The 16122-nt window shown below is 39.8% G+C and overlaps 1 protein-coding gene across 1 annotated transcript in view; it reads left to right on the top strand.

The window, feature by feature from the left end:
• Positions 1–16122, top strand: part of DOCK1 (dedicator of cytokinesis 1) — a 549703-nt gene that overhangs the window by 447164 nt on the left and 86417 nt on the right. The window contains exons 34-38 of the mRNA XM_077822901.1: positions 1024–1109; positions 1281–1437; positions 6736–6776; positions 8032–8122; positions 14900–15019. Of these exons, the coding sequence (XP_077679027.1) occupies positions 1024–1109; positions 1281–1437; positions 6736–6776; positions 8032–8122; positions 14900–15019 (495 nt within the window). The remainder of the gene's footprint in view (positions 1–1023; positions 1110–1280; positions 1438–6735; positions 6777–8031; positions 8123–14899; positions 15020–16122) is intronic.

Raw genomic sequence — 16122 nt, 5'->3', positions numbered from 1 at the left:
TACTCTACTATTGAAGAGATGCAAAGTAGAGGGGGAAAATACACCTCTTTATATTTAAAGCAATTGAGTACATTTTAATTCTTGTGAAAGATATTGGATGGAGAGTCTTGGAGACTGAAGCCTTTAACCGCCCACAGAATAGGTACAACATGAGCAAGTGGCAGTGAAAGTTTCAAGACACTGCTCTACCAATGTGCTCCCACTCTGACCTAATGGGACTACCTCCAGCTGCGATAGGGTAGTTCAGTTTCACTGGCCCATTCAGTTCTGGCCCCTCCGCCAACTGATACTAAATAGAATATATATTTGTGATGTGTATACCTGTACCCTAGATATTATAAGATAATATCACTCATTCCATGTATGGTGGGCTGCCAGTCACCAATCCTGTGGTAACAACTTTAGTTTACTACCAACCTGGACCAGATTCATGGCAACTAGAGGCAAAAGGCTTTGTACTACTTAAAAATCCATGGAATTATCCAATCCGCTATTAAAATAGTTAATATCCCTTTAAGTATGTACTTGTATTACTTCTTAAATACAAATACAGATCTTAACCCATTCAAAAGAACTCTCTTCCCTTCAGGAATGATATTGAAACTGTCTATTAGGTGTGTTACAGTGTGTTACAAAAAGAGATGTTAGGATGTTCATTCAGTTGAGTTATCTTTGTTGCTATTGTAATCATTGCAGGCGACATTGTGTGTCCCGCTCTGTATGCTCTTTCTGCTCCCCCCCCCGCGCCTTCCTGTCATCAGCTACCTTATTTAGATTTCCCTAATGCATATATTTAAGCTTCATTTAATAACATGACCAGTGGTTTCCTCAAATGAAAATCCTTATAGGGCAGCAGATCATAATGGATATCTGAGATTGCAGACTTTTAAAGTCAATCAGGCTTAAAAATAGTGGTTAAACATATCATAGAGATATCCAACCAATCTATCAGCCATTAATGCTATAGTAATAAAATGAAATATTTGCCATACTGGTTATTTATGTTTGCTTTGTTTATTCTAGTTTGAAAACGAGATCATCACAAAACTGGATCATGAAGTAGAAGGAGGCAGAGGAGATGAACAGTACAAAGTGTTGTTTGACAAAATGTAAGCGTTGGTTAGCAGTGGCATTTATGTCAGAATATATTTGGACTACAATGAATTTTGTAGCCCAGAAATAATTAAAATCTGTTAATGGTGCAAAATATTTAAAATTGAACCTTAGTCTAGTACCTCTTCTTGAGTGTGATTAACAAGCAGTGTGCAATTATTTTTCAGTCTCTTGGAGCACTGCAGAAAACACAAATATCTTGCTAAAAATGGAGAAACTTTTGTCAAACTTGTTGTCCGTCTCATGGAAAGACTGCTGGATTACAGAACTATAATGCATGATGAAAATAAAGAAAATCGCATGAGCTGCACTGTCAATGTACTGGTGAGTGAGAAGAAATTAGTTGGCTAAATTTAGAATGGGTACTGAATTTTTAATTTTAACAGCAAGCTTCTGTTTGTTCTAAATGAAAGATCTTATGATTTTCACCCAGCTGTTAAAAATAAGGCTGATGAATCTGATTTAAAGAGGGGAATTCTTGACAAATATTGTTCATCACATTTAGTTTTTCATTTTTTTTTTTTTAAATTTAGAAAGGGAGTAATGTAGTCATCCTCAGCTCCTGTCGGTACAACCCATATACCACATCATCATCTGTATAGTCAGTTACCAGGATTGTCACCTGTGTGTTACTTTGAAGCCTAAAATATCTGTTGAGTCAGTGTGAAGTGATGGATGCAGCTATAAGAATGGTTGAGAGCTCTTTTGGTTCAGAATATCACCAGGTTCTTCTTCGGGTGCTTGTTCATGTCAATTCCATTGCAGGTGTATGCGTGCCCACGTGTGTGGCCAGGGGAGATTTTTGCCTTAGTGGTATCTGTAGGACTGGTTATGGCACCCCCTGGAGTGCCGCGGTCATGCTGCAGTATATCAGGGACCGTCGGCCCTGTGCCCTCTCAATTCCTTCTTACCACCCGTGGTGGTCAGTCGGAGTGCCGCTGCCCCTTGCTTCACAAGTGGCCAGTGGTTTCTTTCCGTGACATCAGAGGTAACTGAACTGATTACCAGATTTACTCTGAAGCTAATTTGCATGCAACAGTTTCATTGGTTGAATGAGGGAGTCTGCACAGGTGGTGGATTACTTGGCCCAATTGCCACACCCATGTGACAGAATGGCACAGCATACAGATCTGTCAATTTAGAAACGAGCATTTGCATTAGAGTTTGCTTTTCTCGTGTCTGTATAGCAGAGACTGAGCACTTTATAATCTGAGGAGGAGAGAACTCTTGAAGTTGCCACTGATCAGTGATCCAAGGAATGAGATTGCTTATGGAAGAGGCAATTTGCCATTCTGACTAGAATTAGAGTGACAAGATGCTGCCTGTTGGTAACTGACAAAGAAGTTACAAAAATAAAGAGGCATTTGCGGCGATTTTAAGAAGATATAAAACAAGTTATAGTAATTTATAAAACTGGAAAAGTCTAGTGTGAAAGAGGTTTATTCTTCCTTCCATTCTTCATACCCTGTGCTTGTTGTTTTTCCTTTAATGTCAACTCAGAGAATCCTGCTAAGTAAAACTTGTCATATCAGCTAGGTGGGATTCTAAATGTGCACTTGGGTGTCACTCTAACCATATCTTGTCTTTCAGTTAATACACTCCTCTTTCTTCATCTATCTAGAGACAAATTTTTGTAATAGTGTCTTCTGATGCTGAATTTTTGTTATACTGGATGTGATATCAATATTTCAAATATTTGCATACGGTAAATTTTGTGGGGGATTTATTGTCATGGAGCCAAATTGCCCTGAGATACTCCTACACAACACTCCCATTGAAGTCTTTGGGAGATGCATGCAAACATCTCAGGGCAGTGCTTGGCTCATAGATTTTAAATCATATTTGATGACATGGTCTCATTTTAAATATGTATTCAGCCTTTGGGTTTAACATAATCTTTTTATCCTTAGTGTGCCTATGGCGAAATTCATCCCTGTACAGAGGGCCAGCCTAACGTCAATTCACCATTTAATTACTTCTTAAAACCTCAAAGTAGGGCTTAAATGGGACGTAGGCCTTGCACTTGCCCTTTGCCACAGGGATGAATTTAGTTCATACTTACTAGAGCAGGGGTGGGCAAACTGCAGGCCGGATCCGGCCCATGAGCCGTTTTAAGCTGGCCCACTAGCTTCCGCTGGGGAGTGGGGTCGGTGGCCACAGCACACAACTCGGCCCCGTTACGGCGCTCTAGCCGGAGCACTGGGTCAGGGGCCACACAACACAGTTTCCATGGCACGGCCCCACTCTGGCACTCTAGCCGGGACACAGGGTCGGGGGCTGCTGCACCCAGTTCCTGGAAACCACGGAATGGCCGCACTCCAATGGCCCCCTCCGGCACTTCGACGGGGGCTGCAGGAGCGGTGCCTGCAGATGAGGCAGTGTGCAAAGCCACCTGGCCGCACCTCCACATTGGAGCCGAAGAAGGGACATGCCACTGCTTCCGGGAGCCGCTTGAGGTAAGCGCCGCTCTGAGCTCTGCATCCCTGAACCTCTCCCCATGCCCCACACCCCTGCCCCAGCCCTCATCCCCCTCTTGCTCTCCAAACCCCTTGATCCCAGCCTGGAGCACCCTCCTGCACCCCAAACCTCTCATCCCAAACCCCACCCCAGAGCCTGCACCCCCAACCAGAGCCCTCACCCCCTCCCACACCCCAACCCCAATTTTGCGAGCATTCATGGCCCGCCATACAATTTATATTCCCTGATATGGCCCTCCAGCCAAAAAGTTTGCCCAGCCCTGTACTAGAGCTAGGAACCAGCTCCTATATGCTAATTATGTAATACTTCGGTGCTTTCTGAGATCCCAGAGCTCAGGGTAAAGAGCAGAGCAGCTGGCAACAGCTTGGTTTAGTGATTTCACATGATTTTCCTTGGGAATTCAGCAATTTTGTAGAGTTTTGAACCCAAACAGGGCTAACTACAGAAAACACAATTGAATTTTGTGTGACTGGGGGGTTTATTTGAATACAGAGCTCAAAGCAAAAGATGTGGGATACACAACCCTGGAAATGGAAACTGAAAAATTTCTCTCAATAACCCACCCATCCTGCAAAGCATGGAGTTTCCAGTAGGTCTCAAGCTTTCTTCAAACACAGCTTTTCTGTGTTGCATCTGTGCAGACATAAGTGGTCATCTGGCTTTTTTCAGTGTTTCTTTTTATGAGTGCAGCCATAGTCCATTTCTCACACCCGGTGTGATAGTCCTTAAAACCTCACATCCAGTGCTTAATTTGGGCTAGGGCTTGCCAGGGCTGAGGCCCGACACCTCTAGACTTGGCAGTTCATAACCTCGGCACCTCTGGGCTAGCCGTGTCAGTTACGAAAGTAAAAAAGCTTGCTTGAGCCCCAGCCCCAATTTCATTACAAATTAAGCACTGCCTACATCCTCTAGTCTGTCCACGTAGCACATACCACACGTTGGCATCTTCCACCACACATGGGCTCTCCATCCCTCTCCAGTCCTTTTACTAGGACAGCCACTCCAGCTCTCCCAGCTGAATTGCACACTGCTCTGCAGGAAGTTCATCCTCACTAGGGTCGTATCTATCACTGCCTCAAGCCTCTCACTGTTCTCCTGGGTCCAACTATCTAGTGTAGAGATGTTGAATAGGTAAACCCCTGCTGTCAGTCCTCAGCATTGGCTCTCTCGCTTAAAAGTCAACAGGAAAATCCCTCTGTTGCCCTCTGGCCTTCAGCCCTCTCCAGTCCTTTGGCCCTGGTTCTCTGGCTTCTCGAGGTCAGCCAGCAAACCCTCTTGCTTGTCTCCTGCTTTCAGCCTTCCCCAGGAACCACCTGCAGCTTCTGTTAGGGACCTTTAACAGCAAGGATGGGCAAACTTTGTGGCCCAAAGGCCACGTTGGGGAATAGAAATTGTATGGTGGGCCATGAAAGCTCACAAAATTGGGATTGGGGTGCAGGAGGGGTGAGGGCTCTGGTTGGGGGGTTTGGAGGGCGGGAGGGGGATGAGGGCTGGGGCAGAGGTGCGGGAAGGGATGCAGGTTCCGGCTGGGAGTGCGGGCTCTGGGGTGGGGCTAGGGATGAGAGGTTTGGGGTGCAGGAGGGTGCTCCAGGCTGGGATCGAGGGGTTTGGAGATCGGGAGGGGGATGAGGGCTGGGGCAGAGGGTTGGAGCATGGGGAGAGACTCGGGGGTGCAGGCACCAAACAGTGCTTACCTCAAGCAGCTCCCAGAAGCAGTGGCATGTCCCTTCTCTGGCTCCTATGTGGAGGCACAGCCAGGTGGCTCTGCACGCTGCCCCACCCACAGGCACCACCCCTGCAGCTCCCATTGGACTGCTGGAGGGGGCCATTGGAGCATGTAGGAGCTGGAGCAGGGCCATGCTGCAGCTTCTGGGAGGTGCATGGTGAGGCCTCCAACCCAGCCCCTGGCTGGAGCAGGGCCAAGCTTGTGGTGTGGCCTCAGACCCAGCGCCCTGGTCGGAGCGCTGGAGCGGGGCCGAGCCGCGTGGTGCAGCCCCTGACCCAGCACCCTGGCCAGAGCACCAGAGCAGGGCTGAACCGCGTGGTACAGCCGCCAACCCAGCATCCCGGCCGAAACGGGGCCAAGCTGCGTGGTCCAGCCCCCGGCCGAAACAGGGCCAAGCTGCGTGGTCTGGACCCCGACCCAGTGCCCTGACGGAAGTGAGGCCAAGCCGCGTGGTCTGCCTCCCGACCCAGCGCTGTGGCCAGAGCGCCGGACCTGGGCCGAGCCGCATGGTCCGGCCCCCACACAGCGCCCTTAGTGGGCCTGCTTAAAATGGCTTGTGGGCCAGATCCAGCCCACGGGCCATAATTTGCTCACCCCTGTTCTACAGTCTCCTAGTCTCTGGCAGATTTTACCTGTCAATCTTTCACTCCCAGACAGCCTTACCTTACCTGTCCTTTTTCTGATGACTCCTTTTCAGTCTCTCCCCACTTATATGGGCTAGGTGCCTTCTTTTAAACCCAGTTTAAACCCAGATTAGTCACAGGTGCACTAGCCTTTTTCCTCGTAAAGGACCAGTGTCTCCTTGTGACAGTTGGGGGAAAATTGGTAAATCCTAGCATCTTTAATATCTTTTCTAATGTTTCATATCATACATTTTCAATATTTGCAGTACTTTATCTCTGTCTGTCTCAAGGCCAGAGGCATTCATAGATTTCGTACAGTAGGATGAGATGTGGTATATAAAAACCGAAAAAGGAACAATTTTAACTTTCTATTTTTTAAGAAAATGTTAGAATTCAAGAGTGAATGACTTATTACTCAAGGTTTAGAGTTTAAAAACCATAGTTCAACAATTACTTTAAAATTATGTTTTTGTAGATTACCAAATTTTAACTGAAAGCAGTTAATGCTGTGTGACTTGCAAATGTCTGAAGAATATTTTTCCCACCAATGTGATTCTGATTCAGAACCTTTGCAGTGGAACGTAAGCCCTAAAATGTTACGCAATGAAACATCATCATGGTTTTAGATTTTATAGTTAAAGAACTTACAGGCTTCTGTACCAGAGGCAAATTTCATTTTGCAATTTTTGAGGTTGATATTATGCACTTACGACTTTGAATTTAGTATGTATTCTGTGTACATGACACACTGCAAAATCAAAGTCTTTAAAACCAAATTATAATTTTACATTTCAGAATTTCTACAAAGAAATTGAAAGAGAAGAAATGTACATAAGGTGTGTAAGCATGTCCTTTGACATATTTTGCAGCTCACTTTACTGTAATTGGAGAAAATGAATTGTCTGCTAAGCTACTGATTTGGAGAGGGGGAAATGGCAGTAATGAAAGGCACATACTTGTACCGAGGCGTAAACAGATTGAGTTTACAGAGACTAATAAGCATCAGTAATTAGGCTCATAAACTTTTTTAACCCTGCTGCATCACCTTCACTTTCATTATTGTAACCATTGAAATACTTAAAGGTATTATGACATACAGAAGAAAATTAAGACAAAAGAAAAGCAAGGAACTAATTGAATTTTATTTTCTGCCAAGAACTAAATTTGTGCCTAACAACAGAAGGATGGATTACTGACTATGAAAGTGCATTCAAGAGCATTATTCTTGCGTATGTCTGATACAACATCTGTATGAGGCCAATCCAGAACCCATTGAAGTCAATGGGAACAGGATCAAACCCTATTTCTGTAAACAGAAACTGTTGGCTCAGTTTAATATGGGCACCGAAGCCTGTATTTAAATTGATTTTCAAAGTACGCGATTAATCTATATTTTGTTAATTGCTACAAAAAACAAAACGGAATTCTTCTCAGGACATAGGCTGGTCTTGAGGTTCTGGCAAAAGACTAGAAGTCAGAATACTTTTGTTCTTTGCTGGCTCTGCCACAGACGTCATGTATGGTTGTTCTCTTGTGTCTATTTCCCCACCTATAAGATTAGGATAATAATACCTACCACACAGGAGTGATGTGAGGTTAAATTCCTTAATATTCGCAAGGCATTTTCAGCTCTTTGGAAGAAAGGCATTATGAAAGTGCAAAGTTATTGTTCTTTATCATATAATTAGTATTTTATATTTATTTTCCTATCATTCTGTCGGAATTTTTTATCTGACAGGAATGGTTTGGGAAAATGAAGTGAGGACTGCAAGTGTTGCTCTTTAAAAAGAATTGCACTTTTATATCAAACTCTTTACTTGTCTTTTTTTTTTTTTTTGGTCATCTCCAAAAAAAAAAAAAAAAAAAAAAAGCAGGACATCAGAGCAAGTTACAGTTTTATAGCTATTCTTGAACATACCAGTACATTTTGTTGATGTTGCTGTTGATTTTCTTGGCATGCTGTATCCTAAAAATTTGTCTGAAATAGTGAAATATGAGTTTTAAAAAATCCCAGTTTTTTTTTACTGTTGTAGTCTTCAACACAAATTATTTTGTGACATTTTAAGAACTGACTCTCTTCTATTACTGTAGGTATTTGTACAAGCTATGTGACCTGCACAAAGAGTGTGATAACTACACTGAAGCTGCCTACACATTACTTCTGCATGCAAAGCTTCTTAAGGTAGAGTACTTGAAATATATTTAGCATTTTGAAGATCTTGCTGTTGCAGATTACTATGTGGCTTTGTGTTTATTTTTTCATATGAGCTTTAGGACATCCACATTTACAAATTATGATTATTAACTTATTCAAAATAAAAAAAGAAGTAATTCAAAGTTGTATTGTGATTTACTATATGTTCCATAATTAGATATTATTGTAAACTTAATACATAGCCTAGAGAACGAAAATTGAATCCATGTTCTCTGTCTCATAGAAGAGCAATATGACTTACTGATGGTGATCTAAAATATCAGCAGTAAAAGTGCAATAAAATCAAGAGTAAATAGCATAAATTATCAATAAAAAAGCTAACAAACAGGTAAAATGCATAGGAATGCTAGTAACCTTTGGAAAAATCTCAGCAGTTGTTCTTGCAAATCAGCTTTCCATAGAAAACTGTGCTAAAGTAATAAATGGGTCAGCCCATGAGCCTAGTGGAAGCTCAGTGCACTGTTATGCAGGATCTTAAACTTAGTCCTTTGCTTCAGGACATGGGGGAAAAATTAACAGTAGTCGTCCTTCCAAGATCATATCTTTTTAAAGGAGTGTCTATGATAATTCAATGGTATGATGTACCGAATGCATCTAAATTAATATAACGATATCAATGTACTTTAAGGAGTGTCTGAAATAGGTCAATAAATAGACCAGTAGTATAAATTAAATTAATTATAAAACATGCAGAATTTTAATATTACCAGGTAATAATACCTAACTTTTTATAGCTTTGACTGACAGTGTAATAAAGCTATAATGTAATGTCACTTAAAAGCTTTACTTTATACATATTATCTAAAATGAGTGGCTTAATTATGTCATTACATCATAAATATTGCTGCATATATTAACAGTTTCCCTTATTCCCTGAAGTGTCATCTAGAAGATTCCAGTTGCACTTCAGCAGTAAGCGTGCCATTTTGAAATCACATTTTTATTTTATTACTCCACCCATGTTAAGGAGTGACAATGAGTTTTTATTTTTAGCTTTAAAAGAGAGAGGGGGAGAAGTAGAAATCTAAACTTCACGCCCTTTGCTTTTCTCTTTATGGCCCTGATTGTGCAAAAACTTACATTTGTACTTAACTTTGTGCATATGAAGTCGTTGGGGCTACCCACAAATCATAAAATTGAGCATGGGCATAAGTTTTTGCAGGGTTTGGTCCTATGTCACTGGAGGGGAGCTCAAAGAATGAGACATGGAAAGGTAGCAGAAAGAATTAAATTTGGGGCTTGAGTTTGGATAGTGCATATACTTCAGTGTGTCAAGATCTTTACTCTTTTGATCATTCTTCCCATAGACTTTAGTGAGAATTTCATATGTGTATGGAGAGCAGAATTTGGTCTTCAGTGTGTGAGAGCTGCATAAGTGAACCGATGTTCATGCAGCGCATGTACTAGGAAGCACGTTCTTCTATAAACTTTAATTTTATTCTGATAATTAACGCATGTAAAAATAGGGAAATGATTTGGTGAAAAATGTTGAAATTCTTTGTTATTTCTGTTTAGCAGAGTTTGAAATTATCCATTTTCTGTGAAATCTTCCATGATATTTTTATGAAAACGTGTACTGCGTTCATTTTCATAACACTTTGTTTATTGAAAACTCTAAGAAAAGACAGTTATTGGTAAACTAAATTTTCCCATAACAATTTTGATAAGCATTTCAATAAAAATTTGGTGAAAATTATAATAAAAATATTATGAAAGTTTTTGCAAAAAATTGAAAATGTCAATAATTTTGACCGTTTTTCATGAAAAGTTTCAGTTTTGAACAAAGGTCATTTGTCTACAATGAAAAAAGTTTTCATGCAAAATATTTTGTCCAGCCCTGAAGATTTTTTTTAGAATGAGGATTCTGAAAAGGTAACTGATGGAAAACAATGTTTATGATAAAATAGGTATGTATATTGAAGTCACAGTTTCTGTGAGAACCCTGAATTCCATAAAGAATTGACTGATAGTCAAAGTAACAGAAGGTCACATTTTGCAAGGTTAAGGCTTAAGTTTTGCGTGCAAAATTTGTGTGTGCACTTCATATGTAAAATCCAAATTTGCACTCTCAAGCAGACAACTGTGAGTACAAAGTAGTTTCATTCTTGTAATTTGTCACTATAATATTTCATTGTTGTGTTAGCAATAATTCAAAATAATTCATCAATTTAAAGTGTGTGCATTTATGTAAATATGTATGTGTAGAGATATAAACAATATGTAGCTCAGTATTTGTACCTAGAGCTTTAACAGACGTATAAACTAAAAGCTTTTACAATTTTTGTATTTTGTAGTGCAGTATCCGGTAGTAAAAAGCACTAAAAAAATCCCCACATCAACAGCTGTTTGCCAAAGGACAAAAACCTATCAGTTAGAGCAGTGTTTCCCAAACTTGGGACGCAGCTTGTTCAGGGAAAGCCCCTAGCGGGCCCAGCCGGTTTGTTTACCTGCTGCGTCCGCAGGTTCGGCCGATCACGGCTCCCACTGGCTGCGGTTCGCTGTGCCCGGCCAATGGGGGCTGCGGGAAGCGGCGGCCAGTACGTCCCTCGGCCCGCGCCACTTACCACAGCCCCCATTGGCCTGGAGCAGCGAACTGCAACCAGTGGGAGCCATGATCGGCCGAACCTGCAGACACGGCAGGTAAACAAACCTGCTGGGCCCGCCAGGGGCTTTCCCTGAACAAGCAGCATCCCAAGTTTGGGACATACTAAGTTAGAGGATATATGAAAGATAGGGTGGTCCTTCATAAGAAAGAAATCAGCCCTTCTAACCACAACTAATTTCGTAAGGATTTTTAGCTGGTAATGTGCAGCAAAGTAGTTTTAGTAGTTTTAATCTGGGGAACTCAGATAAATATGTTTGGAATAAAGAATAAATAAACTTACATTTAGAAAGATATAATTGAAAGTGTTGACTAAAGGCTACCCTGGGTGCCTTCTTATTTTTCTCTCAGGATTATGAATACATTGTGCCAAAATTGTAGTTGTAAGGTTGAATGTGGTTCAGAGCACTTTTTTGTGGAACTGTGTGAAGACATTTTCAAAGGTATAAACTCAACTTTACTTTAAACTCGATTGGTGATTATGGAAAAATGAAAATGTCAATGATATTCAACTGGCACTTAAAGGATAAAGCTATTGCTAAAGTGCTTTTATAAGTTATTGCTTTTATAATGAAATCTACTACACAGAGACATAACTTATGAAGATAAAGGTTTGAGAAGATGACTCTGACACCTTCAGTCATACTGAATTTTCCAGAGGGTTTTGATTACAAATTTGAATGAATAACTAGCTGATTTTGTGGACACAAAGATTTCTGTTATTCCCATTAGGGAAATTAAATGGATTGACAGTCTGGATAATATTTTCTTACTGGAGTTATTAAATGACGTCTCGATTGTCATAACATGCTTGATCATATGTTCCACAACCAAGTCTGATAGACCAGATAAAACATTTCCCTCTACTGAGGTGCTGCATCTTCCAGGAAGATGATGGAGTTCAGAGTGCAAGATAATTTCACTGTCTTTTACTCATTAGATTTTGCAGTTTTTTAATCAATATGTTTTTATGTGGCCCCAATTTAGAGTTTAAACTATTTCCATTAACTACACTTTGGAGTATATTTTTATTCTCCTTTATAAAATATTTTCAGATACCAGATGAGTATTTTAATTTACTACTGTTAATTAATGGAAATGAAATATCCATCATATAATCAATTTTTTACTTACAATGTAAGACAGTAGAAAATGGCAAAAATAAAAGTAGCATTTGCTTTGGCTTACAAATAAATCAGATCTGTTGTGATTTTCACATCCTAAAGAGCATACAGTCTCTTTACTTTCCATTGGAAAATACTTGATCAGACCAGTGGTCCATTTAGTTTGATAGCTTGTCTCTAATAGTAGTCAAGACCAGATACTTCAGAAGAGGGTGCAAGAAACCCTTCAATAGGCACTATGGGATAACCTGCCCTGAGAAATGTTTTCTTCTAAGTCCTTCAGTGAATGGTTAGATTATGTCAACATTTCTAAAGTTTATTTACTGGTTTTTCAGTTCATGTGGTGTCTCTTCATTACTGTGGAGCATGTAACTTTAAACTTCAAAGCCTCAGGTTCTTTTCCACAGGACCTTGAGGATGGGATTTTCAATGGCACTCAGCACTGGAATAAATGTCATCAGATTGAAGTCAATGGTAAAACACAAATCGGTTTTAATGGGATGAGACTTAGGTCAGCCCTGAGTGCTTTAGAAAATCCCACCTTTAAATTTGTAAGAACTATGCCACTGTGCAGAGAGAGCAGCTATTTAGTTCTTAGAATTACTACACTCCATATATAGGTCAGCTGGACGGACACACACACACACACACTATCTCTCTCTCTCTCTCTCGGAGATGTTCTTTCTTGTTTTCATTTGGTTTAAATTAAGTTGTTCAAGCTAATAGTACACAGTAGCTCTTTGTGTGTAGAAAAATGTAATTGTATTTTAGACTCCTGTGGAATTTGTGTAGTTTAGCAATATGGCTTTTGCATACAAAAAAGTGGCTACTTATAGAAATGTGACTGGTAGCTCAGCAGTGGAGACTTGAAAATTGACATCATCACTGGGTCTTTGGAAGCACATTTGTTCTTCCTTCCAGATGCAACTTGTTTCTGATTAAACTCATTCTATTGAGTATATACTAAAATCGTTCTAGCCGAGACAAACAGATTGTCATACAGAGTGGTCTGGATCGCTTGGTAATCAGGGCCCAGTCAGACAAAATGTGTTTTAATAAAGTCAAATGCAAAGCTATAAATCTAGAAGCAGTGACACACTTAAATAGCTAAATCTGTTTATTTATCAAAAAGAAGATTGAGAGGTGACTTGATTGCAGTGCATAAGTACCTTCCAGGGGAGAAAATACTGGGTATCAAAGAGCTCTTTAATCTAGCGGAGGAAGGCATAACAAGAACCAATGGCTGGAAACTGAATCCAGACAAATTCATATTCGAAATAAAGCACACCGTTTTAACAGTGAGGGTGATTAATCACTGGAACAAATTATCAAGGGAAGTCATGGATTCTCCATCTGTTGATTCTTTCCAATCAAGACTGGATTTCTTTCTAAAACATATGCTTTAGTCAAACACAAGTTATTAAGCTCAGTGCAGGAGTAACTGGGTGAAATTTCATAATATGCAGGAGGTCTGACTAGATGACCTGATAGTCCCTTCTGGCTTTAAACTCTGTGAATTAATCTATGAATTGCTGTTTTTGCAGGGACTGCTTTTCATCCCAAAGTTGTACCTTTTACTTTTGGGGACAAGGAAAGAATAATTTTACATTCTGTAGGAAACAATGAGCAGTTCTTTGAATTTTATTTTTCTAATCTACTTGAAGTCTCACTTTACCCCTCCACCTCACCATTTTCCAGATGGCTATTTTAGATAAAAGATTCTACCCTTAATGTTCTTATTGAAAACACATATGTATATAAATTACATATTTTAAAAGACCGTGTTTATAACAGCAAAAAGAAAAGGAGTACTTGTGGCACCTTAGAGACTAACACATTTATTTGAGCATAAGCTTTCGTGAGCTACAGCTCACTTCATTGGATGCAAGTGAGCTTTAGCTCACGAAAGCTTATGCTCAAATAAATGTGTTAGTGTCTAAGGTGCCATTAGTACTCCTTTTCTTTTTGCGGATACAGACTAACATGGCTGCTACTCTGAAACCTGTTTGTAACAGGACTTTTCAGGTTGTGGGTGATGCAGGGTTATCATCATATCTCTGATAGTTGGCACTATTTTTTTGTTCTATGGAAGTATCATGCCTAGGCATGGCAGTATCAAAGTGTGAGACTATCCCTTGTTCATTGAGACAGCAATTGGGGGGAAAGTCCCTATTAACCTTAATGAAGATAGTCATGGAGTCAAATTGTTTACAAAGTTATAAAAAGCAAGGCCCTCCCTCCCCTTCTCCCCCCCAATTTCAGGCAGCCTCTATATTTTTGTTTGCTATTTTTCCTTTTTCTCCAGTCATTTTTCTCCAAGAATTTTACCTCTTTACCTTCTATATATATAGTTCTGTCCACTCATATTGACATAACCCAGTTTTGTAGGCTTTCTCTCAGTGTAAACCTACTAATAATGGCTATTTATCCAGCCAACTGTGTTGATCAAGACTGCCAGGTCACTCTAATGCCTTCTATCAAGGAGAAAAGGAAACCTCCTCAAAGACCTGTCCCTTAGCTGATGCTGAGATATATAAACCATTCTCAAAAAGAAAAGGAGTACTTGTGGCACCTTAGAGACTAATCAATTTATTTGAGCATAAGCTTTCGTGAGCTACAGCTCACTTCATCGGATGCGTATTGTGGAAAATACAGAAGATGTTCTTATACATACAAACCATGAAAAAATGGGTGTTTACCACTACAAAAGGTTTTCTGTCTCCCCACCCCACTCTCTTGCTGGTAATAGCTTATCTAAAGTGATCACTCTCCTGACAATGTGTATGATAATCAAGTTGGGCCATTCCATAATTACTATAGTTCAGGTAAGTAACTCCACTGCCCTGGAAATCAAAATACAGTATCATAGATGCTGTAAAATCTTTTAGATATCGGGCCAGCCCTGATGGCTCTTTTAAAAATAAACCAAGATTGAATGTTTGCATTAGCCCAATGTCATTGATATGTTACATCATCTTTTATTGCCTTCCATTTTTTCACTCTTCATGTCTGGTTTAGTGGTCAGAAGAGGCATGTGCAGCACATCTTACTCAGCGAGATGGATACCAAGCAACTACTCAAGGACAACTTAAAGATCAGCTGTATCAAGAAATTATCCATTACTTTGACAAGGGCAAGGTAAAAAAAGAAAAAAAAAAAAAGCATGTTGCACTGCTCTTCTCTCTTATACTCGCTCTCTCTCTTTCTTGCTAAATGAATGCCAAATAGTAAACTTGCATCAAGTGACCTTCAAGGAGCTTTAAACTTGTTATAAATTGTAATTTGGAATGTTTTACGTAAACAATCTGCCAGCTAGCACTTACAGATAATAATACTTAAAAAAAAATCAATGGTACTTTTATAAATGCTGTGTTAAGTGTAAATAGGAAAAGGGTAAATAACTGTAAATGCTGTGGGGGGGCGTGGGGAAAAGTGAAGCATCTTATTTTGAGAGGGTTCATTGGCAATTGTGGTTAATGCAGTCTGTTAGCTATCTTTGTTTTTTTCCCCCTTTGTAACAATCAAATTAATTATCTAGAAGAATGAATGAATCTCAGGTTGGTATCTTAAAGAGGTAGGGAGGGAAGAGGTCAGAAGGGAATATTTCATTGGAATTGCTACTTTACTCTGGAGGAATATGGATGGGTTTGACATTGGTTCGTTTTTTTGTGTGTGTCTGTCCGTTTGTCTAAGTTGGGGAGGGGGAAGGAGAGGGGAGATACAGTTGGTGACACACCATTCGTTGGGCCTGTCTGGCACAAAATGTTTAAAAGGATGTATGGTAGAGATGGCAGACTCATCATCAGAATGTTCCAGGTACATATGTCTATGTTGTCACAGTTTATTGTACAGAAACGGGGCAAAAAATAATTGTCAGTTTTTACAGGAATGAATTGTTGTTCTGCCAGCTCAGCATTATGCAAGCATGTTTTTAATGGCTTCATATTGGTTTGGATGAAACTCCATAATATTCTATGCACTGAAAAAGCCAAATATGGTCACTTTATATTAATGTTATCTTTATAAATAGTTAATAAATGATAATATATATTCTAATTAAAGATTAATCTTTTAGATTGTTATATAAGCCTCCAGGTGTGCTTATAACCATTGATAATGTATGTTAGCCATGTATGTAACATACTTGTAACCTCTATTAAATATTATTAACCCTCTATCAACCATTAATAAATTAAACCTTACTACAAAGCATGACCAAAAATATATTTTAATTTTCTTTG

Source organism: Eretmochelys imbricata, chromosome 7, assembly GCF_965152235.1.
Source record: "Eretmochelys imbricata isolate rEreImb1 chromosome 7, rEreImb1.hap1, whole genome shotgun sequence".
Lineage (NCBI taxonomy): Eukaryota > Metazoa > Chordata > Testudines > Cheloniidae > Eretmochelys > Eretmochelys imbricata.
Note: the sequence above shows the minus strand (reverse complement) of the source record. Positions and strands in the feature narration are given on the sequence as shown.